The sequence below is a fragment of the Schistosoma haematobium genome, chromosome 1, assembly GCF_000699445.3.
Source record: "Schistosoma haematobium chromosome 1, whole genome shotgun sequence".
Taxonomy (NCBI): Eukaryota; Metazoa; Platyhelminthes; class Trematoda; order Strigeidida; family Schistosomatidae; genus Schistosoma; species Schistosoma haematobium.
In genome coordinates, this window is record NC_067196.1 from 4,040,977 (window position 1) to 4,067,375 (window position 26,399).

General features: G+C 35.2%; 1 protein-coding gene across 1 annotated transcript; it reads left to right on the forward strand.

The window, feature by feature from the left end:
• Positions 1 to 1,351: 1,351 nt before the first annotated feature.
• MS3_00010018 (uncharacterized protein) lies at positions 1,352 to 26,399 on the forward strand (the record flags this gene model as incomplete). The annotated part of the gene is made up of 11 exons (XM_051218347.1): positions 1,352 to 1,454; positions 6,314 to 6,440; positions 8,586 to 8,648; positions 11,008 to 11,085; positions 12,989 to 13,066; positions 14,074 to 14,151; positions 15,416 to 15,485; positions 19,502 to 19,680; positions 22,246 to 22,274; positions 24,346 to 24,883; positions 26,211 to 26,399. The coding sequence occupies 10 exons, from the start codon at positions 1,352 to 1,354 to the stop codon at positions 24,834 to 24,836; spliced, it is 1,296 nt and encodes a 431-aa protein (XP_051072949.1). The 3' UTR covers positions 24,837 to 24,883; positions 26,211 to 26,399.

Sequence of the window (26,399 nt, forward strand, 5' to 3'; positions counted from 1 at the left end):
GTAACGTTTTAATTGAACTGTATATTCCTTTCAGTCACTAATTTACATTATAGAAAGTAAGTTTCATACCTTGTAAGTATCTTGTAAAAGTGTCATTTTATTTATAAAGATTGATAACCATAAGTAAATTAGTAAATTTTGTTAAAATTCACAAAAATCGATTAATGCTAGACCATTATGGAAAACCTGAAAGCACTGGATGGTCGTTTCAGCTGTATCTGTAGATGCAGTTACTCATTAAAGATAATGGTTGATGTTCGAGCAATATCATGAATCGACTGAAGTTAGACAATAACACCATTGGATACTAACTCAATGGTCTAGAGGTCAAGTGTTTACGCACTAGACCAATAGGTCCTGGATTCAAGTCCCGCATTTGGGATCGTGAATGCACACTGCTGACGAGTTTCACACTGGGAAGAAACGGTCCTTCACTTCTTTCAGATTTTAAATGCTGATCCACCATTTAATATATCAATCTAAACTCAACAATGTCCGCAACCCTATACTAGTAATAATTACCATGTGCTCAATAGTGACTGACTTCAAGATGGATTTGGTGAAATTGTAGTATGATTCTGTGACCAGTGCAGTTGAACCGTGTCTGATGTGCTGCAATTACACAGTGAAGACATTAGTTGACGATTGGATGCCAATTCAGTAGTCTACACCGTAGCCATTCACCTGCAAGACCGAGAGATCGTGGATTCAAATCCCGTATGTAGAATCATGAATGCACATTACTGACAACTCGTACAAAAAACAGTTCTTCATTGTTTTCAAGTTTTTCATTTCAATTTAACTTTAACTAATTCATGAATTTTCTCAGATAAAACAAACTAAACTAATTTATACTACAATATAGATATTAAATTACATTTAAACCTATTTCATTTCTATACATAATTACACTCTGTATAAATGAAATTTCATGTTAGTTTGATTTAGAATTTTATTCTCTAATTAAGAAAACTAAAACTAATTTTTATAAACTGACTAAACAAAAAATGTAAAACCGAAAACAAACAAACCCAGCAACACCGAAAAAAAACAAACAAAAATAGAAAGAAACAAACAAACAAAAAACAACGACACAAAACACCCCTTCCAACCTCCCGTCCCCACCCCCAAATATCGTACATAAAATATTCTCATTCACTTAATCGATTTATGGAAAAAAAAATAAATAAATAAAACGTTCTACAAGGTACATAATGTTTTTTGTGATGTGAAAAATTTTTTGTTTTTTTTTCGAAAAAAAAATATTTTTTTTGTAATTTTTTTGTTGCTGTTGTTTTAATTACAATCATAAATAAAAAATGAAAGAAAAAATAAAAAAAAGATTCAGCTAATGAAACACTTGGATACAACAGATTGGTCTGATATAAATAAATTATACACTTCTCATTATTTATTTATTTATTTATTTATTTATAATAGTGATTTTGATTCATGTAAGTGAAATGAATTGTGGATTGTTTTAGAGGATATCATTGTTTATCATCTGAGTTGAATGTGTTTTTGTGAGCTTGATTATTTGTCTATGGAGTTTTTATTGTTCTTCTGAACGATATCATCAGCAATATAAACTTGTCATTGTTTACTTCTTTTTATTTTGGTTGTATCTCCTATTGATTTGATTTTTTAGTTAAGTGTTTGCATACGAGACCGATAGGTCTTGGGTTTGAATCCTTCGGGTCAGGATCTTCGATGCGCATTGTCGAGGAGTCCCATACTAGGATGAAACGGCCATCTAGTTCTTCTAGGTTTTCTATGTTGGTCTAGTTTCAATTGACCAATGAAATAGTTAGATACAACAGTTTAGTCTGATATAAATAAATTATAAATTTCTCATTATTTATTCATTTATAATAGTGATTTTGATTCATGTAAGTGAAATGAATTGTGGATTGTTTTAGAGGATATCATTGTTTATCATCTGAGTTGAATGTGTTTAGGTGAGGTTTTATTCTTTGAACTGGATGGTTTAATCGTTCTTCCGGATGATATCAATAGCATAAACTTCAAGTAGAAGTGAATTGTTCGAAATTCTTACTCTAAATATCGATTACAGATTGTTCTGTAGATCCCGACGTTGATTGATTAGTTTGTCTATTTTGGTTGTATTTTCTATTGACTTAATTTTTTGGTTAATTGTTCACGTGCGAGACCGATAGGTCTTGGGTTTGAATCCTGCGCGTCAGGATCTTCGATGAGCATTGTCGAGGAGTCCTATGCTAGGATGAAACGGTCATCTAGTTCTTCTAGGTTTTCTATGTTGGTCTAGCTTTAACTGACTCATGATCTCAACTATTAAAAATAATATAATATCCAGAAAACCCCCTCTCTGATCATAATCATCATATGCTCACTAGTGACGGTCTCCGAGAGGTATTTCCTGGAGTTACAGTGAGAAAGAGTGACCAGTGGAGTTCAACCACGTCTGTTGTGAGATAGTAACTCACTGATGACAATGGTGGATGTGTCGCTCAATTTCTTGAATTGGTTGATGTTAGACATTAGCACCGCTGGATGCCGGCCGGCTCAGTGATATAGAGGTTAAGCATCCGCACCTCAAACCAATAGGTCCCTAGATCAAAGCTCGCGGGCGGGATCGTGGATGCGCAATGCTGAGGAGTTCCACATGATGATGAAACGGCCGCCCAGTGCTTCCAGGTCTTCCATGATGGTCTAGCTTCAATTGACCCATAAATCCAACTATTACACTATTCGAATCTCCGCAAAACCCCTTTCAAGCTTTTTGATATGAATAAAAGGACTTTTTTAAGTGAAATCTTCTCTAATTCTTATAATTATAAAATGTACTTTTGTAGGAAACTTAAAAGGAATACGTAATAAACACTACTAGTATAAATTCACTCAGTGTTCTTTACTTGTATCTTCCCATTGTTATTTAGGACTGCAATCGATCAGTCTCATGTTGGCATATGTGCATCCCGTGCGGACTGACTCGATATTGTATTAAGTCACAAGCATTATAAGCAAAGATGGATAGTGGCTAGCAGTGGAATCCAGTTTGACGCGTGTTTCGTCCTATTTAGGACTCGTCAGCTGGATGTACCTGTATTCACTGCTAGCCGATATTCATCTTTCCCTATGCTACTAGTATAGTTCATAACAAATACTTTTAAGCTGTTTGGATGTATATATTGGAATAAAAAACTAATTTGACCATCCGTATGGAATGTTTATTACGTGTTATTGACTAGAGGTTTTCAATTTCTTGGATGGTATATTTTTTAAGTTACACTAGGTTCATTTGATAGGACTTTTTTTGGATAAATGTGTAATTTTATGGTACATTTATCTAAATAGATATGACATTTCAAGGGCTTCATTCTGCGAGGAATCTTTAAGCAGTGAGTAAAAAGTGTGTAAAACTAGTCGAATAATGTTCTTCTTTCTATAGAAGTTACATAACTTTCTATTATTAACATTTGCTCTATATGACACGGTAAGACATGAATAGTACTTCATACTATTGAAATACCCATAGTTTTCAATGATAAATATAGTTTTGATCAGAATAGGGTTTGTGGAGATTGTAGGAATTTTAATCGTTAAATTCATGATTCAGTTGAGGTTAGACCACTATTGAAAACCTGGAAAGTAGTGGCCGGCCGTTTCGTACTAGTATGGGACTTGTCAACATTGCTCACACACGCAAGATTCGAACCCAGGACCTTTGGTCTCGTCCGCGAACGCTAACCTCTAGACTACTGATCTGGCATCGAATGGTGGTAATGTCTAATTTCAATCGATCCATGAATGATTGCTCAATCATTCATCTATTGTCTGAGACAGATATCTGTCTCTAACATCCAGCGCTCCCAGGTTTTCAATGGTGATCTAGCTTACATCGATTCTTGAATTCAATTATTAAAAAATAGTTTTCTCACTGTTTTATAATGTATTGAAGCAAAATTTACTTTTGAAAACATTCTAAGATTGAAATGAATAGTGGAATTAAGAAGAGGGAAAAATGTAGACATTTTGCCGCAATGAGTTTCATCTGAATTTTTGGATTATTACAAGAGAAGAAATTGATTTTAGTGGCCCTTCATTTTGACACCTATCAGACCACACGATGTTATCGACAGGCTCACCACTTTAGTGGCCTGGGATCTGACTCCAGTGAGATCTTTTCTGATTGTTATCGAGATATACATGTCGTCATTCTTTGTATATAATTATTGACTTAGATCGTGTTGGTGAACAACGGAATTAAATAAGTCGGATACGAGCATAGATGTTTTGAATACATATATTTTGTACACTCACTGATCTTTAACAGGAAATGAGAGGAATGAAACGAATAGAAGAGAACGAAGCGAAATAATACACGGTGGAGAACACATGTGAGCCATCTCTCATTTAGCCAGATAAAAATAAGTTGCAGACATGTGATGGATAAGATAAGTGCACACACATACGCTCATATGAAAACAGTCAAGATTGATAAGCGAATAATCGACAAGGTCAAAATGTGAAGCAAGAATTAATGGTTAAATTGGTCTATCCAGAAGCTAGAATTAGGTATATGAGGTTAACGTAATAACCGACACTACATGATAAATACAATACTCACCCGAGTTTTAATTCTGTTGAAATTTCAAGGATAATCTGTAGTGTAATTATCAAGTTAGGTGGTAAGTAATTTAATGTCATTCTAGTGAATTACAATGTCGATAAACGTAAGTTTGAATAGCTAAGTGACTATGAAACTATTTGTATTCATAGACATATAGTGTTAGTATAAGCCTGTAGCTCTTCTAGAGTTACTGCCCGTCCCATGCCTAGGTAAACGAGGTGGGTTGGGCATGAAGTCGGCAATCCCACCTCATAGAAAACAATCTTGCTAAAAAATGCCAACTTGATTAAACAAATTAAACCATTCAAACTCTTCCTTGGGAGTTGAAGGAAGAATTATGACGCCTCAGGATGAGAGCCGAGATTCTACGGAAGTCACGAGGCTGATGCCCTTTCTAACAACCAGACCAAAAATTTTTATAGGTATATGGAACTTTCAGAAAATGTGAGAAGTAAGTTAGTATTAGTCAATGAATGAGAAAGTTCGTTGAACTTAAGCTCCATATTAGTTTTGAAAAGGTACACGATATGAAATGTATGATAAAATAAGTATAGATAGTGGGTGGAAAACACATGACGGTATAATTTGTAGGTTAATCAGGTACTATAGACTCATCTTCATTCTCTGAGATTTTCACAAACACAACATTCTTCCTCTTTTATGTTTACTTTGTTTAAAGTCATTAATTCAACAGATATCATAAGTTCAGTGATAAAATTTATGATACTATAGTATTTGGAGAATAAGTGATTTCAAATGATTACTTACTTACTGACTTACGCCTGTTGCTCCCAATGGAGCATAGGCCGTCGACTAGTCTGCAGCAATTTAAATAACTCTCCCGGTCTCCCACATTGTACGAGCATTCCATGTACTTGAATTAATGGTTGCTCTGGTTGTCAGAAGGGGCATCAGCCTCGTGATTTCCAAAGGAACTCGGCTTTCATCATGATACGTCGTAACTCTTCTAAATAAAGACCTAACTCCAAAGACAGAGTTTAAAAGCTTTGAACTATTTTTTTCTGGTTAGCATTTTTTAACGAGTTAGTTTTCTACCCCATGCCCAACTCTCCTCCTTTATCCAGACTTGAGACCGGCAGCGGCCTTAGAGGGGCTCCAGGCGGAGTTATTTCAAACGATATTTCACAGCTATTTATTAGTGGATTGAGATTGTTCAATTAAGTAGTAGTAGAAACAATGAATTATTTATTTCACTACGCAATGAACTCGTGAATAATTTCATACATGAAAGTCTGTTCAAAGTAATATTTCATTTTCACCCTCAAATGCTCTGGTACGACCGAAGGTAGGGAGAGTCAGATCTCCATTTCGAAATGATCTAACATGGCCACACGTATACAACCACTGTCAAGGAAGTCCTGATCACTGCCTTCTCAAGACATTGCTGTTGTTTACGAAATTAAGACGAAGAACGAATATCCGGCGCTTTAACTGAGTTGGTGCATGCGGAGGGTCCACCCACGGGAGTCGGAAAACCCTGAATCGAAACCAATGGTGCAGATGGGCTCCAGTATCCTGAAGGAGCAAATGGCGTATGAACCACTCGTTGGTCATCGGCTACCATGGGACTACATCTCCTAACGTTGCTTCACTGCCCCTTTGTACCAGTATTTATATGTTCAAATAAATAAATAATAAATTCAAATACTTCAGTTGACTAAGTATTGTTCTTTCTCTTAGATCGGAAAGACAAAAGTATGGATTATCTACACTATCTATTCACTTTACTGTTTATAACTAATTTTTCACCATTATCAAGTGAAAATCCAATCTTAACAGAAATCACAATATCAGAACTGGGTAATAAGTAAGTTTGTGAAATATGTTATCATTTCTAACTAAATAGAAACTTTCCTATTATATAACAGACTAGTTATTGGTAGAAAGCACATTATTATAATACATCTACTTAATAATAATCAATAATATCTTATGAATATTCTGCCAGTGACCGTATATAGTTGAGTTTATGAGTCAATTGAAGCTTGACTACCACCATGGAAAACCTGAAAGAACTGGACGGCCGTTTCATCCTATTGTGAAATTCCTCAGCAGTCCGCATCCTTGATCCCGCCTCGCAAGATTTAAACCCACGACCTATCTGTCTCGCGTGCGAGCGCATAACCTTTAGACCACTAAATCGGCATCCAACGGTACTAATGTCTAACTTCAACCAATCCATGAAATTGCGCCGCACGTCCACCATTGTCATCATACTAGGACGAAAAGGCCGTCCAGTGCTTCCAGGTTTTCCACGGTGATCTAACTGCAGTCGACTCATGATCTCAACTATTTAACCTACTATAATATCCCCAAGACCCCTATCTGATTATTCATGGTTATTGGTCATGATATTGTGGTGAATGCGAACATAAGAATGGGGTCAACCAATCAAGATTACGTTTAATACTTCATTGACAAAATATCTATCAATTGTCTCAGACTTTGTTATTCCTGTATTTACATAATAATTATTCTCTGTTCTCATTCTCTTCTATTCTATCTTCTTAACTTTTTACTGCCAAACCATTCCAATTTTGGTTGGTGCTATATACTACTTATATCGACAGATATAAGTAGTATACACCACAATGACACAATTTTCTCAAGTTTATAGATATACGATGTTAATAATTACCAAGATAAGTACGATTTATGGCCCATTAAGTTTGAATAAGTTATAAGTATAGTTTTGCCATTGACAGAATATCGTTTATGATCTGAAAGATTGTGTCATATGAAACTACTGTTGTTACATTCAGGTACTCTCTGTTTAGCATTATATCTTTGGTTGTGTAATTTGTGGTAGTTACTTCATTCCATTCATAATGTTAGTTGTTAATTGATGTCCACCACTAAACTATTGAAAATCAAGACGCATTTAATAGTCATCTCTGCATGTTTTCACAATGCTTAGGAATGTCTGGACGTGAATAAATGAATGGTAACCGTTAGGAATTACTTATGGACTAATGTTATACGTAAATTCTTACTATATGACTATTAAGTAACTATATTATGTATTTATATTCATATTTATTTCATGGTAAGCTTTTATTTGACCTGTTAACTACTACTATACGATTTACTATTCTTAAGTTATCCCCACTTTATTAGCTATAATCTCTGACAATCACAGCCACTTTTTGGCTTGATCTTTTACAAATGTTATTTTCTATTTCATGATGTGATGTGGTCCATTTGGCTTGTGTATAAACTCAGTATGTTTGAAATACATGATTCATATCTCAGAGGCTGAGATCGGTGTTCTGGACTCAATAGGCAGGGTTAGGCAGGAAGAAGGACCGATAAAGATTCTAGACTGCTCGTACAGGTTTATACGTCATTGATCCGGTCGATAAGTCAGAGCATCTAAATTGGCAATCGCATATTTCACAATAATCGTATAAGCTAAGGGCATAACAATTTGTGACGAGAATTTCGGAAAAAAGATGAAGGAAATAACAAACTTCAACAATAACATTGGTGTTGTTTGCTTGAATCTTCCCATTGATGTTTAGGACTGCGATTGATCAGTCTCTTATTGGCATTTGTGTATCCTGTGCGGACTGCCTCGATATTGTCTTAAGTCATAAGCTTTTTAGGCAAAGATGGATAGTGGCTAGCAATGGAATCCAGGACACACATTTCCAACGATACTAGGCTCGAGTCCCAGAGTGAAAATCAACAAGTCTGAGACCCAGATACATCTAGCTGGGGCGTCACAACTAGGATAAAATGCGCGTCAAACTGGATTCCATTGCTAACCACTATCGATCTTTGCCTATAACAATAAACAGTTGTCTACTGCTCTTTGTCTTTCAATGAATGTTTCTCTAAATTATGTTATTCATTCATGAAATATAATGGACCTATTAGATTAAACCTTCATTGGTATTGTAGATGACTCCTAATGTATCGCATATTCTGCATGACTTTTTATTTAACTTAGAGAAACGGATTCAACTGTAACTCCAGTTAATCGTCTAATAGAAAATTCCACTGAATTTTATAAGTAAGTCTTAAAATATTTTGTTAGTTTAGTAAATATTTATAATAAACTGTAATACTTACTATTATGACACCAGAGTTTTGTTCTCTGAGCTGGATGGTGTTATAACCCGTGGATTTGTGCCTCTATCTATGTATAATGTAATGATACCGCCAATGAGAGAACAGTGATTTATCAACCGGACCAATGACGCATAAACCCGTAAGAACAGTCTAGAGTCTTTATTGGTCCTGCTTCCCACCTCACCCTACCTGTTAAATCCAGAACATAAATCTCAGCCTCTGAGATATGAATCTCTTATTACGAATATAATGGGTTTATATACAAACGAAACAGAACACATCATACCATAAAATAGGAAACAGCATTTGTACAATATTTAGCCAAATGTTGCTGTGAATGTGGAAGATAGTAATTGATAGACTTAGCATAACTGAAGAATAATAAATCACAGAGGCTGAGTTTGATGTTCTAAACTTAACAGGCAGGTGTAGGACTAATGAGATTCTATCCTGCTCGTATAGGTTTATGCGTCATTGGTTCGGTTGATAAATTATTGTACTCTAATTGACGGTATCACTACGTCTGATATTATTATTAAGGGCACAAGGCCATAAGTTATAACAGTTTGTGCACCTAGGCATTATCTTAGTTCTCACACAAATCGAATGATTTATGTGGTGCATATCTGTTTGGTGCCTCCTTGCATCCATGTTTATCTGTTTAAATAAGTAAATACAATTGACTCAAAATGGATATAACATTTATTCAAAGATTGTGTATTAATACGTAAATGGTGATACTATAATTAATGGACGACCTTTCAGTGACGCTAAAGTGACCGTTGTAGTGTTCACCTATTAACTAGAACCAAATGAGAGTTATAAACCAGTGTGAAGAATTCAAATTATGATTTACAGTTGATGATTAAGGTTAGGAATTAGATTTAGAGTTTTCATCAGCTATAATGACAGAACTTCATTTAGTCAAATGGATGAGTGGATTTCGCGCCAAAATCCAAGACCTGTGTATCTTATACTGGATTGGTTCACCCATAAATTGTAGTCTCTCCACATAAATCACCAAGATAGTTTTGTTTTTCATTTTCTTTAATTTAAAATTGTTATGACCTTGCGTCTCCCAATTATTTTGTTTTTGCCAAAATCCCCGTCGCCAATTGTTATGACCTTGGGTGTCTGGTTTTTTCTGTCACACGACTTATCTACCAATCCGGATACGACTTATACGAATCTTCACACTAGGCCAACCAATGACGTTTAACCGGTGTGGGCAGTTTAGTGTCCTTATTGGTCCTATGTCCTACGAGCCCTTCCACTTGAGTCCAGAACAAGATACCAGCTTCCGAATCAGAGCAGATCAGACCAGAATCAGAGCAGATCGTTTATTTCAAGCATACTTAGTTTATATATCAATCACACAGACCGCAACGTACCATAAAATAGGAAATAATATTTGTACACAAATAAGCCCAAAAAGTGGCTGTGAATGTGGGAGGCAGTAGTTAATAAACTGAACATAACTTAAGAACCGTAAATCGTACAATAATAAGTTATAGGTCAAAATAAAGCTTATAATAAGAGGAATATAAATATATGTAATGTAATTGTTGAATAATTATACAATAAGAATATTTATAGAATATTAGTCCATTAATAGTCCTCGGGAGTTACCTGTAATTTAATCTCCACTCGGACATAACAAAAATCAATTATTAAATATATTCACTTAGTGATTCACTAAATAATAAACTTGTTTATTACATAGAGATACTCCCTCCCTCCTCCCTATCTATAGTAAAGACTGAAAATAGTCCATGGAAGATGCGTAAACAACCATATTTATTCAGGTTTCTTTACTTTTCTAACAAATTATTCCTGATAGATAGTAACTAGCAATGAAATCCAGTTTGACGTGCGTTTCGTCCTATTTGGGACTCGTCAGCTGGATGTACATGAACCTAAAAGTTGTTGTTCACTCTGGGACTTGAATCCAGTACCGTTCGTTTCAAACATCATTGCGTTATCTACTTAGCTATTGAGTTTTGATAGCCACCTGCTTATGACTTCAGGCAATATCAAGGTAGTCCGCACAGAACACCAACAAGAGACTGATCAATTGCAGTCCTAAATAACAATGAAAAGATATAAGTAAACAATACCAAGTGAATAAAAATATTCCTGATTTATACAAACTATCAGACCATCTTTCAATCATTAAGATCATTTTAAAATTGTCAAAGATTGTCCATGAACTGCAATTATACTCAGTTTACTGTTAAAGAAAATGGATATTACATTTACATAATCATTTACATATATCATATACAATGTCTGATTTGTAGTGTTGAAGATTTTGGTTCAACTGAAAGAGAAGAACGGAATCCCAATATTTCAGGAAACTTGTCTTTATTTGGTACTGTGTAAGTCTAATCTTATTTGTTGAATGTATAATGTATGAAAGGCATGTGAAATACGACTTAATAAGCTCAGTTAACATCAATAACCTCAATATTGGTAATGTTTACTAACTAATATGAAATGTTTAGGTTGCATACATCATAGAATAGTCTAGTTCAGGATATCATTGAAAACTAGGGAGTAGTGGATAACTCTTTAGGAATGCACACTCATGACCTAGAGAGTGACCGAACCAAGGGACTCAAGTTCTCATGATGAAGACTTACTCAATCATCTGTGAAGAATACACTCAACCAATTAGAGCATTTTTTTTCAAAAGCTTTACAACTAATCTACAGCTGCTTATTCTATACGAATACATAATGAACTTTAGTATAAATTCGGAATCATGTAAAAGAAAATATTGACTAATAATTAATGAAGCAATTAAGAAGATGAACAGGTTGATTATACTATTCACTGGTGTTTATTAATGAATGATAGTGAATTGAAACATGTTGCTGTCAGATTAATAGATTTTGTAAATTCCTTCTAGAGCCTCTCTGGGGCGCCTTCCGGTCCCGAACCAGGAAAAAGGCGAAGAGTTGGGCATAGGGTTAGCGACCTCATCCTGTAGAAAACGAACTCGTTAGAAAAACGCTAACCAGATAAAATAATTCAAACCATTTAAACTCTGTCCTTGGAATTAGAAAAGTTATGATGCTTCATGGTAAAAGCCGAGTTCATTCGGAAGTCATGAGGCCGATGTCTCTTCTAACAACCAGAGTAACCATTAATTCAAGTACATGGAATGTTCGTACAATGTGGGAGACCGGGAGAGTCATCCAGGTTGCTGCAGAAATGAATAATAGTTGGATAGAACTAGAAAGGAAGGTTCAGGATAGAGTGGGTTGAAGAATGTTGGTCAGCGGCCTATGCTCCATTAATGGTAACAAGCGTAAGTACATAAGTAAGAGAATTAATCAAATTTCGATAAGAAGTCTGATACTTATATGGTATTTGCATAAGAATGAAGCTGTGAATGTTGTAATTACATACAAACAAAAAAAATTAGGAGAACCAAAAGAGGGCAAAAGGACTATGTTATTGAGCAAAGTAAAACTGAGGGTAGCACGAATTCATTGTGTATGTACAGACTTGGTTTACTTGATTTCAAAGTATCTTTAGTCATTAAATTGACATTATTGTAACCATCATCGAAAATCAGCGATCGCAAGGTTATATTTGTATGGATTGTGTAATCACAATTTTTTGTCTATCTAGTCTTTTTGTTCTGTTTGAATTCAACTGACTTGACACTGTATGGATTATGTTTCTGTATCGGGTAGTAAGAAAGTAGTTGGTAACCACTCAGTGACCAAACATTTTAAATACCTCAATCCTGTAGGATGTCAGTTGCTGCTCGAGCCATTTACTGAAAACGTCTTAGATTGTGAAGCTGTGATTCGGGTTTCTATCTACCTGGAAACATCAATTTACTGAAGATCATGGGTATACCTTAATGATGAGTGCAAATTACTACGAGAAATAGGTCTGAAAAAGTTTCTTGTCCACTACTTTCAACTATCTATAATGAAAGTAAGGACATCATTGAGCATTTAAATTGAAACCGTATAGGTCATAGTTTCAAATCCGATCACCTTCCACAATAATACTATTATATCATCGATAGGTTCCATTTTCACTCTCAAAATTTCTATTCACATTCAATGAGTATCCAATGTGTACTTTATTTAAACAATCAATTTCATTTGCTCACTAGCTGTATTTCTTATTAGGTTACATATAGAGACACATTACGCGAATTCCATTCTTAATCTTTAATCTTCACAACGATAAGGTTAGATTTAATGAAATATAACATGTTTTTATGATAATTCATTGTTAAAACGTCTCATTTTTAAGATTTGAAGAAGCTGTTTCTATTTATCAAGAAGGATTGAATTTCACTACATCTGAGAAACTTTTTTCAACCACTCCTGAGTAAGTTCAATATCTTTTAGATTGAGATCATGAACCGATTGATGTTAGACCATTAGTGGATTGGTTGAGGTCACAAATTAACATCATCGGATGCCGACCAGCTCACTGATCTAGAGATTAAACGTGCGCACGCGAGACCAAAGGCCCTAGGTTCAAATCCCGAGCACGGGATCCTGGATGTGCACTGTTGAGAAGTCCCACAATAGGATGAAACGGCCGTCCAATACTTCCAGGTTCTCAGTGGTGGTTTAAAATCAATCAATTCATGATCTCAATCAAAAACTTCATAATCTCCATAACCCTATACTGATCAGTATCTCTTGTCAAATATTTTATATAATGTAGAAATTTTTCTTATGTATATACAAAGAAAGTTTGGATGATTGTTTCCGAAGTATTCGGCTTTGAGACAATTTTATTGAAGAAATAAAGTTAGATCATTAAGGATTAAGGGATACAAGATGATTATCTCTATCAGTGTAGGCTTATAATCTCACTTCAGATTGAATCCAGCAAATCACTGAGTACAGCTAATCTATGACATAATATAGTCTTTTATGGTATATTATCATAGTGTTATTTCATTTCACTTACAAAATTCCTCAAATTCACTGATACGTAGGTTATATTTCTATCCAGCCGTACTGTAGTGAACGAGAACATAAAAGGGGGACAATCGAATGGACTTGAACACACGAATTACAGAACAACTGAGTAAAATCTGAGAATCATTTAGTGAAGACTTCATTTGCAAAGTGTTGACCAATTGTCTTAGACTTCATGGTTTTTTCGATTCTACACCAATCATTCACTGTTATCGTTCTCTTTTCTTTGATCTTAACATTCTGCTTCCAGACATTTCACTTTTGATTGATAATCATACATACTACTTATATCTGTCGATATAAGTAGCACATACTATAATACATGTTTAGTTTCTGATCTTCATAATATTTCGATTTTTATGATTTTTATGAGTATTCAACATTAAACTATTTCATTTTAAGATCTGAATTTGCTTCTATACTTCATGAAGATTGGAATTCTATAATGTCGTCTATCAATCCAATTTTAACTAATTCTATGTAAGTGGATTATTTCGGGGGGTTAAACTTATAAAGTAAATACTTAATTGATTCTGTACATCAACTTGAAGTTTTCATTTGTAGATTAGTACTGAAGTTATGCTAATCAAACATACATACATATACATTTATTTATTTGGGCACATTAATATTGGTACAAATGGGGTATTGAATACATAAGCATCACAAAAGTCACTTGATTTGTGTGTAGGCTGTGACACTACCTGGGTGCCCAGATCGAAGTAGATGCTTTTCTCAGGGGGCCACACCTAGAGCCTCTGACGTAAAGGTCTAATTTTTAGGTTTGAAAGCTTCACGGGTTCACTTAATCTACGAACGAGAACAAGACTCAGTGACCAAAGACCGGTAATCTAGCTATTGATGCGTTCCAACCCCGCTACCTAGAAGGAGAAGTCCAAGCTTGGTATGGAAAATATATTCTGTAAAACAGCCAGAAAACGAGCGAGCACACAAACGCAATTTAAAACGTATATATACAATATATTTAATCAATATTGTCATAGTAAAATGTTTTTAAACATTAATCAATAAGTTCATCAATCGACAGGCATTCAAATATTTAATCGATAAGTTCGTCAATTGACTTCCATTCAAGTATTTAAACATTTGATCGATAAGCTGATCGATATGATAAAATTATAAATATGAGTTTTGGGAATATATCATCCCCGACACTAATTCACATGGCGGTGGAGCAGCATCAGGCGATGCAGTCCCATGGCAGCCGGTGACCAACGATTGGTTAATACGCCATTCGTTCCTTGAGCAGCCACTGCCAAGAAAGTCCTACTAAGTGTCTTCTCGAGGCATTAATGTTGTTCACGAAATTGAGAGGACAAAAGGCGAATATCCGACGCTTTAACTAGGTTGGTGGATGCGGAGGGTACACCTGTGGGAGTCGGGAAACCCTGATTCCAAACGAATGGTGCACATGGACTTCAGTATTCTGAAGGAACAAATGGAGTATGAACCAATTGTTGGTCACCAGCTATCATGGGTCTGCACCTCCTAACGTTGCTTCACTGCCTTGTTGATTTGGCCTTTAAGTCAAAGGCTCCGGTTCTGGCCTCCTAAGAAAAATACTTGCTTCAGTCTGACACCCGTGCAGCATCCCAGCCCTCACATAAATCAAGTGACCTGTGTGGCACATATCTATTTGGTGCCCGTTTGTACCATTATTTATGTGTTGCAACATATAATAAATAAATAGGCCTCAGTATATAATATGTCATTTTTCTTGTAGGCATGAAATAAATGTTACCGAAAGTGATGCATCAACATTTCAACTTGAAGATCAAAAGACAGAAGTACCTGTAAGTTTATATCGAAAGTAAAAGAGGTTATGTAATTAAATACTCATTGGTATACTTCTCCTTTCGCAAACATATATTGGTCGATGTTAGGTACTAAAGCTTAATTACTAGAAAACTTTCAATTGAAGCTAAACCACCATGGAAAACCTGGAAGCACTGGATGGCTGTTTCGTCCGATTGTGATACTCCTCAGCGGTGTTCATCCACGATCTCACCTCGCGACATTCAAACTCAGGACCTATCAATATCGTGCGCGGACGCTTAACCTCTAAACCACTGAGGTGGTCGGCATCCAATGGTGTTAAAGTCTAACTTCAAGCAATCCAAGAAATTAGGCGACACATCCACCATTGTCTTCTGTGAGTTACTATCTCACAACAGACCCTGTTGAACTCCACTGATCACTAGAACTCCAGGATATACATCTTGAAATCAAGTATACCATAGTGGTCTAGTTTCAACTGACTCATAATCTCAACCATTGAGATTACTATAATATCCACAAAAACTTTTCAGATACTAGAAAACTGTTGAAAATTGAACTTCACCGCAATCAATAGTTTTTTTCAGACTATATATATAACTTAGTAACCAGTTTCATTTAGAACAAGGTTTAAGTCGAGGATATACCATTGAACTACGGTTATGTGCCAGTTAGCTTAGTAATCAAATTGTGACTTAGTTGGTATAATTTAGCTAGCGATATGGTCTACACAAGATGATTTTGGTTATAAACGAGTGATCGTTTAGTATGCAAATAGAATGAATGTATTTAAACATTGAAAGTAGAGTGAAATTTGAATCATAATTTTAGTAAATTTACAAATCACTAAAAATATTACTTTCGCATGAATAGGCCACCCACCAGCACTCTTCATCCAACCCTGTCGTAAGCAATCCTTCCCAGTTATTTTTCATCCTTTTCATATCTGTTTCCATTCCCGACGTAATGTGTTCTTTGGCCTTAGGCTTTTCCACTTCCCTTCAGGATTCCAAGTTGGGGCTTGCCTCTTGGTACAGTTTGGTGATTTCCGTAATGTATGGCTTATCCATTTCGATCGTCTTTTCCGAATTCCCTCTTCAGTTGAAAGCTGGTTTGTTCTCTCACACAGAAGGCTGTTGTTGATGGTACCAGGCCAACGGATATTGAGTATCTTGCGTAGATAACTATCTATAAATACTTGTACCGTTTTGATGATGGTTGAGATAGTTCTCCAAGTTTCAGCTCCGTACAGTAGATCTGTCTTGATATTCGTATTGAAGATTGTGATTTTGATGTTGATTGTCAGTTGTTTTGAGTTTCATATGAACATCAATTGTAGGAATGCTGCCCTCGCTTTGACATTCCTCGCCTTTATGCCTGCATCTTATCATCCTTGTTTATCAATGATGCTTCCCAAGTACGTAAAAGATTCAACATCTTCCAGAGTTTCTCCATCAAGTGTGATTGGGTTGGTGTTCTCCGTGTTGTCTTTGAGGATATTGCTTTTCCTTTGTCTCTGTCTTCCTTTAAACTAAGAGATTAAAATCGCTTCATATCTTTCTTTCTACGAACCAATTCTTTCTTCTTGTATTATATCTCTATATGCAATCTTTCTCCTATATATTACCACCTTTGACATAACCACTGCTATGAATCCGGTGTTCATCTTGTTGTGCTGATGCGGTATGGCAACCTGGACCGACGCACATATGTGCCTGGTCCTACGTTGTAGCTGACTGACTGACTGACTGACTGACTTTTCCTTTGTGTATGTTGAAGTCTACTGATGCAGAGGTTGATGCTACACTAGTTGTCTTCATCTGTATTTCTTCGTGTGCATGGGATAGGAGGATTAGGTCATCTGCGAAGTCCAAAATATAGTTTTTTAGGATTCTCAGTCAGAATATAATGATTTTATGATAAAAACGTTTTGGTACTACACATCATAAAATATGACTGAAGAAGTGTTTTCTAATGAAGGATCATCTTTTAAATACGAATTGTTCGACATTAATGACCTTAAAATCAGAAAATTTGTTTACTGTAGTTAAGGTCAAGTACATTAGGAAGTTGTTCGAATGAATGTATCAATATAATTGTTTGACAATACCGTAAGTTAAATAAAATATAGTTGCATACCTTAATGTAGTAAATTAGTTAAGGAATATAAAGGGTGCAAGTGAAATGACTCAATAATAATTAAATGTCTGAATGATTTTATATACAACTCAAATATGTTATTACATAGATTTCATAGAAGTTTCACTTCTTTTATGACCCAACATATCGATGATGATTAGTACATTGATGTCTAGAGCTGTGCCCGAGTAGAACACTTTGTAATAACCGTCCATCAACTGATGTGGATATCCGTCACTTTCAGTGAAGTACATGACAACTATAGTCATTTCTTTATGAAATTGTCGATCTAATGTGACGGTTCATTTTTATTTTATTTACATGTTAATAATCTCAATATTTTTCAATGGTTAAACCTATAAATCTTAATATTTTTTTAATGTATGCGGTAGGCTACTTAATTATAAATAGTAGCTTAAAATATATTACATAATTTCCGTAGGTTGTAATTTGTGATATATTTCCATAGAAATTTTCACAGATTGAAATCATGAGTCATTTGAAGCTAGACCATCATTGAAAACCCAGAAGCACTGGACGCCCGTTTCGTCCTAGTATGGGACTCCTCAGCAGTGCGCATCCACCCCGCGGGATTTCCATGGAAATAATCAATTAACTTCATCAGTGTTTATTCATATATTGATTCTTCTTTTTCCCATTATCACGTTTAATTTATGTGGATGTACATTGCTCACAAATATTTTAGGCGAAACTGCAATTTATGGAAGAACTAATCAGATTTACGATAACAGGTCTCGGATTTCACTCATCCATTAAGCTAAATAGAGTTTTGGCATTTTAGCTAATGTCAGTTCATGATGAAAACGCTAAATGTGATTCATTCTCAAGGATATTTCATGCTACATTGTGTACTCTTCACCTATTTAAGAGCTATCATTGTAAAAATCAAAGAAGTTTATATAAATATAAGAGTTTATAAGGTGATTAGTAGAGGTTTGTTAAGTATGAGGAGAGTTTATGTCACAAATTGTAAACTTTAGGAAACCCATTGTAAACTAAGACGTAGGGAATAATTAGTTTTGTTCTCCATTGAGAAACTCCAGAGATTTCCGATCATAATTTCGCACAAAATCGATTGTAAAATCCTAATGTCTCTTAGTGAACACGAAGCAATGCGGCCTCTAACTTCAATTACATAAGTCAGACTTCCGATTATAAATCAATTTGTTCGATCTTTATTCCAATTTATTAAAATTTACGAAATTGAGTGGACGAAAAACGAATATTCGGTGCTTTAACCGGGTTGATGGACACGGAGAGTCCAACCAGGGGAGTTGGAAAATCCTGAATACAAACCAGTGGTACAAATGGGCTCCAGGATCCTGAGGGAACAAATGGCGTATGAAGCAAATATTAGTCACAGGCTACCATGTGACTGCATCTACTGACGTTACTCCACTGCCTTGTGGATTAGACCTTTAGGGTTAAAGGCTACTAGTGTGGCTACCTAAGTAAACCACCTGTTTCGGTTTGGACACCCGAGCAGTATCCATCACCTTTCTTATCAATATAGGGTTGTAGAGACTATTAAATTTTTGATTGAGATCACAAACTGATTGATTTTAAACCACCATTGAAAACCTGGGAGTATTGGACAGCCGTTTTGTCTCATTGTAAGACTCCTCAACAGTGCTCATCCACGATCCTGTTCTCAGGATTCGAACCCAGGTCTTTCGGTCTCGCGCGCGAACGAATAACCTCTAGACCATTGAGTCAGCATCTAACGGTGTTTAACATATCAACCAATCCAGGAAATTGTTCAACCATCTTCCATAATTCTTATTACCAGTTTATCAATCAAGATCATTTCATCCATATTTCTTGATAGTGTTATTACCATGTTTAATTCTTGTTTCTTCTTCTTCTTCTTCAGGAAACAGAAAATAACGATATAGTGGATTTGTTAGATAGTTTATTAAATAAACTTAAAGTACCTTCGGATAATTGGTTAAATTATCATTACATAATGGCAATGCAAAGTCCTGATGGAAGTATTTATATACCAAAAAATCATACACAAAGTACTAGAAAACATTTGATTACATTATTAGGGTATGTAAAATAGAATTTTGTATTGTTTTTTTCTTTCTATCAAGTAATTCAATGACCCTAATGAATTTCTCTATTGACAATAATAATAAAGGGGTTACCAAGGACAAAACACTTCAGTAATATTAAATGATCGAGGTATTTATCACTCTTCAAGTCACCGGTGGATAGTGGCTAGCAGTGGAATCCAGTTTGACGCACGTTTCGTCCTATTTAGGACTCGTCAACCGGATGTATTTGCATATCATAGTTGATGTTCACTAAGGGACTCGAACCCAATCAAGTTCACTTCAAACGCCACTGCTAGCTATTATCCATCTTTGCTTAAAAAAGTTTGTGACTTAAGGCTATATTGAGGCGATCTGCACAGGATGAACATATGCCAATAAGAGACTAATCAATTGCAGTCCTAAATACCAAGTGAATCTTTAGGTCAACATTCAGACGAATTTCTTGACAACTGATGCTTTAATAGATAAATGGTTATCAATATTAGGGTCTTTGATCGTTTAAATGTACATCTTTTGAATCCTTTACTTTGTCTGCTGGCTATCTTGTAAACAAAATCAACGAATATCATATTGTCACAATTGATTGATCACTGGTTGGTGACCAATGTCATGTGTGTCAAGTCCTTATTATTAGTGCAGATCGAATGCTATCAACCATGATGCAATGTGGTCACCAACCTAGGTGACTCGACACTGCATGCACTATTGTAAGATTAGATGGTGGTTGGAGGTAGGAGACAGGAAACCCGAGTCCAGGGTTTCCTGTCTCCTACCTCCAACCACCATCTAATATCATATTGTTCTTGTCATTATTCACCATACACATGAGGACAGTTCAAAATGAGTAATTAACAATGATTTCATTCATGTTAAATTCTTCTATATATACCCAAATCCCATTGATAGTATGCTATAAACCATGAGATTTTAATGTTTGAATTTCAATCCTATATAATCCTGTGCATATGTATTGTTGCGAGAACACAAGTGTGAACAATCGAATATATTTGAATACACAAAATGACATAATCTGAGAATTATACAGTTAATACTTCATTTACAAACTGTCAATCCATTGTCTCAGACTTTATTGTTCCTTCATTTCCATACAAATCATTTTCTGTTCTCGTTCTATTCTCTTAGATCTTCTTAACCTTCTACCTCCAAGCATTTGACTATCAATTGATGATGCATACTACTTATATCTGTCGACATCAGTAGCATACACCACACGACACGCTTCAAATCTATGATCAGTTTAAATTTTCGTTTCAGTGTTGAGTAGCGATATTAAATGATCCGTCAAAATCCAATCAGTAGTTAATTACTATTCAGAAGTACATTAGATTCTAAAAAGAACTATCATATAAACTTTAAATAAATATAATAAACCTTTTTTATAGTTAAATTCATGAGTCAGTTGAAGCTAGACAACCGTGGAAAACCTGGAAGCACTAGAAAACCGTTTCGTCTTAGTATGGGACTCCTTAGCAGTGATCTGGAGGTTGAACATTCGCCCACGAGACTGATAGGTGTTGGGTTGGAATCTCGCGAGGCGAGATCGTGGATGAGCACTGCTGAGGAGTTCTATATTAGGACGAAACAGCAGTCCAGTGCTTTCAGGTTTTCCATGGTGGCCTAGCTTCAATTGGTTCATGAATTCAACAATTAAAAAATTATCAAAATCTCCACAAAACCCCTTCTGAAAATTGAGTAAACAATAATAGCACAGAATCTCTAGATGATTAGATGATATTCATTTTGAAGTGTACTTTGGTAACATCAACACAAATTGATTGTTGATAATCAGAACAAGATCAATGCATTGATGTATGGCTGCCTGTTTGAATATCTGAGCTACCTGTTCCTGTCATCTAAGTATTTCAACAGATTTTCTATTTCCTTCATTGTTTTAATACATCATTATGGCTGTTAATCGCATAACCTATTCAAGTGAGTATCTGAGAAGTGTACAACCTTTCATTGTACAAGTTACAAAAGAGCCAAATCGTAGACATTGCGGTTGCTGGCAATATGTATTGAAAGGAATGAACATTATTCATATGTCGATTCCCAAACTGCTAACATCTAATTGGCGATCAATCAATATCTAAGGAGACTGAAAAAATATATATACTTCGGAAATTTCGCATAATTAGCTTCGAACACCTACTTAATATTCGATATTTATCAAAAAAGAGTTTTGTGAAAATTTTAGCAATTTTTTTAGTTGAATTCATGAGTCAATTGAAGCCAAACCACCATGGACGGCCGTTTCGTCCTATTGCGGGACTTCTCGACAGTGCGCATCCACGACTCCGCCTCACGGGATTCGAACCCAGGACCTACCAGTCTCTGGCCTGCTGACGAGTCCCACAAGAGGACGAAACGGCCGTCCATTGCCCACAGGTTTCCCGTGGTGGTCTGGCTTCAATTGACTCATGATCTCAACTGTTGAAATTACTACAATCTCCACAAAACCCCTTCTGATACTAAGTTAGATTTTGTCATTAAAATGTCATTTATCATTTTCCCAATTGTTTTAAATTTTTTTCAGATTTGCTGAAGAAATTGCATCTAATAAAAGTATGTTTAATATTACTAATTAAAAAATTAACTTTAAACTAACTTTCTTTAATATTGAATCATGATAGGACAATTAACAATAAACCATGTTTAGTGTTCTCGGAATCAGCTGAGCAGCAAAACCGCCACAATGACACCAGTTCAACGATCTCATTAAACTACTCAGTCGGTAGTAGCGACAGGCAGTGTATACAAAGGTCAGGGATGTAATCAGATCAAGCTTATGACTCGCATTTACCAGGAATTCCTTGTTTACGGGAAACACTTGTAAGTCCCGACCCAAGTCACGAAGATGATGAAACAGTTTGCCTAAAACGTCCCGGGCCAGATTTTCAGACTCGCTAATACCATCGTTGTAGCGCATGTGTGGCTCCGGAGACCTAAAAACATCATAAACCATTTATTGCTCAGTCTTTCGTGACTTAAATGATAATATAATTATAAGAATTAGACAGCCAATCAAGAGATTTAAATGAGAACTGCATATTTTACAGAGGTAAACTCATAATTACAAGGGGATTTTGACCACATCCACGATTAGTTCATTAACTAGTATCACAAACTTTTCCGGTTGGTTCCTATTGAATTGCTTCAATAATAAGTATTACTGAGGAGTCTCAAACTGAAGAAGAACAGCAGTCTATTGTTGTTTCAAAGTTTTAAGGAAAATGCTCCAAGTTATCTATATGACAAGAATTTCTGTTTTGAGATATTGGAGAAGAGTTGTAGCTTAGGTAGATTATTTTGATGGAAATTCGATCTCTGAGCTGAATGGTTTGGTCGTGGAGATTTCATCTTTCTTCTCAACGACATAATCATCAGTACAAACTTCAGGTAGAAGTGATGTGTTTGAATTTCACCACACGTGGTTTACAGCTTGTCCCGTACACCACAGTGTTGATTGGTTCTTGTTGACCTTAAACCTGTCACTGTTTACTTCGTTGTTTTGGTTGTATCTCCCATGGATTTGATTTTTGTTTCTATGTTTGTGCATAATTTTCCTAATTGGTTGGTAAATTGAATCGATTTCAGTGTGCTTGTTGATTGACCTTAGTGCCAAGTTTCTAAAAATTCTCTGGTGTTTTTGGCACTGCCTCTATACAAAATCTCCACATTTTTCCAGTCGAATGTATGCCCGCAGTTGTGCACGTGCATTGATGTGTGAGGATATGTCATGGCATTTGACCGCTAATTGATGTTCATGAAGGCGAAGATGAAGAGGGCATCCGCTTTGTCAGATGTAGTGTTTTTCTTAGTTGGTACAATTTATTTTGTAGATGATACTTGGTTTGTCTTCTTTCGTCATTTTATCCTTTGGTTTGCATATAATTGATTGTAAAGATTTTGTTGGTTTTTGTGCAACAACTACTCCAAATGTTTTCAGCAGTCTGGGGAAAATTATACACAAACGTAGGAACAAAAATCAAACCAATTGGAGATACGACCAAAACAAAGAAGTAACCAATGACAGGTTTAAGGTCAACAAGAACCAATCAACATCGAGGTGTACAGGACAAGCTGTGAACCACATACAGAGAAATTTGAACACATCACTTCTACCTGAAGTTTGTACTGATGATGATACCGTTCAGAAGAACGATGAAAATTCCACGACAAAACCATCCAGCTCAGAGAACAAAACTTCATCAATAAGAACTTCTATCTATTTATTGCAATGTAATATTTGAACATTTAGTCTTTAATCTTTTATTTACATCTATTGTGTATGCTACAACGTAAGCTGGTTGTAGGCTGCCTCCTATAGTTTCTCTTCTGATCTTACAAGTAATTCGAACTCAAAATGCATTCAGGTTCCTGAGAATTCTGCTTTCAACTGTTGACTACACCAACTCATATTCGACTAACCAGTTCACATTACCAAACTAGCAATCTTGTTAATAGCATTCACCGCAGTAGTAGAACTTTTTCAAATGAAATATCAAAAACATACGTTTCGTTCTATTTGGAACTCGCCAGATGAATGTACTTCTATCCATGAGTTGATATTCATCATTAAAATCTTAATCCTAATTGTATGTTTAACATTGTTACTTTGTATTTCATATTCAAGATGGTATTACATATATCAACAACAAGAACAACAACAACAACAATGAAGAGAAGTTACCAATCACCACACAATCAATAAATGATGATACTTTAATTCTTCTTGAAAATAATATATCAATCATTGGAGAGAATCATTCTAATATTGATTATGAAAAGAATAAAACTGATAATGATCAAGAATTCTCAGAAATTGATGATGAAACAAGAACATTTACTGAAGCATATGATCTTTTTTCTTCTTCAAATACTACTGAAAGAGAAGAAGGAAGATTAATGGATTATGAATTACATAACTTCAATGAGTCAAATGATCTACATGAAATTTTGGAACATATAACCTCTGATGATGTGGATCATAGAATATCTGAACAAAATAATCAGTCTCCTACATTGGTTACTGACGAAAGATTGTTGAATATAACTAATGAATTACAATTAAACAGTAAACAAGAGAATATCACAACTGATTCAATGGATAATGTTGAACAATAACGTACAAAACTAAAAGATAATCAATCAATGAAAGTTTAGAAGATCGGGTAAACAAATTATCCCTGTCAATATTAAGTGTATTCAATATTATTAGTTATCACTATGGCTTATTGATTTATGATTACCTCTCTTATTCATGTTGTTACTTTCATTAAGTTGTCATACAGTGTATCTTGTTGTCACATTGTTATAACTTGTGGATTTGTGATCCTATTGATTTATAATGTAATGATACTGCCAATTAGAGAACAGTAATTTATCGACCGGATCAGTAACGTATAAAAACCCGTATGAGCAGTTTAGAGTCTCATCGGTCTTGTTCCCTCCTAAACACACCCGTTAAGTTCAGAACACAAATCTCAGTCTCTGTGATATGAATCATCTATTTCAAACATACTGGGTTTATATACACCAACCAAATAGACTATATCATGCCATAAAATAGGAAACAACATTTGTACAAGATTTAGCCAAAAGTGGCTATGAATGTGAGAGATTGTAATTGGTATACTGGGCATAACTCAAGAATGGTAAATCATATAATAATAGTTTATAGGTCAAAATAAAGCTTGTAATTAGAGGAAAACGAACATGAGTAGTTTAGTTACTTAACAACTATACAATAAAAATATACGTATGGTATTATACCAGAAATAGATTCAGACAGTTACCATTCATTATTCTCATCGGGATATAACACACGTAATAGATACAACTTCATGTTCTCAACTCAAACACGTATTTAGTTATTTATCTGAGCTAACAGTGTAGAATAGTGACTTTGCTACATGTATATGTCAGAAGGGGTTTTGTGGATGTTATAGTAATTCCAATAGTTGAAATCATGAGTCAGTTGATGTTAAACTGTCATTCGAGTGACACATCCACCATTGTCATTGGTGAGTTACTATCTCACAACAGGCCTGGTTGAACTCCACCGGTCGCTACTTCTCACTAGAACTCCAGGAAATACCTCTTGAAACCAATCATTGGTGAGCATATGTTGATTCATATCAGAAGGGGTTTTTGTGGATATTATAGTAACTTCAATAGTTGAAATCATGAGTCACTTGAAGCTAGACCACCAAGGGATACCTGGAAGCACTGGACGGCTGTTTCGTCCTCTTGTGGGACTCGTCAGCAGTGGGCATCCACGATCATGCACACGGGACTTGAACTCAAGACTTTCGATCTCGCACGCGAACGTTTAACCTCTATATCACTAAGCTTGCATCCAATGGCTCACTTATTAACTATAATCTCCACAAACCCCCCATTTCGATAATATAGAAATTGTTAATTAAAAAAAAACTGAATCCAGGACATTCTATGTTTGTGTTTTATTCTCATTCTGTTTTTTATTCACTTTTTCAGATTTACAAACAATCAATTAACTAATTTCTATTCTAGATAGAATACAACTCATTTGGTAATACTGATTTATCATACAATAATATACTACTTATATTACTACTATCCAATACTACTATTGGTTATCTCTTTAAAACCTCAATTTATTAGTGAAATAAATAATGATTCTTAAATCAATGTAAAAATGATCTA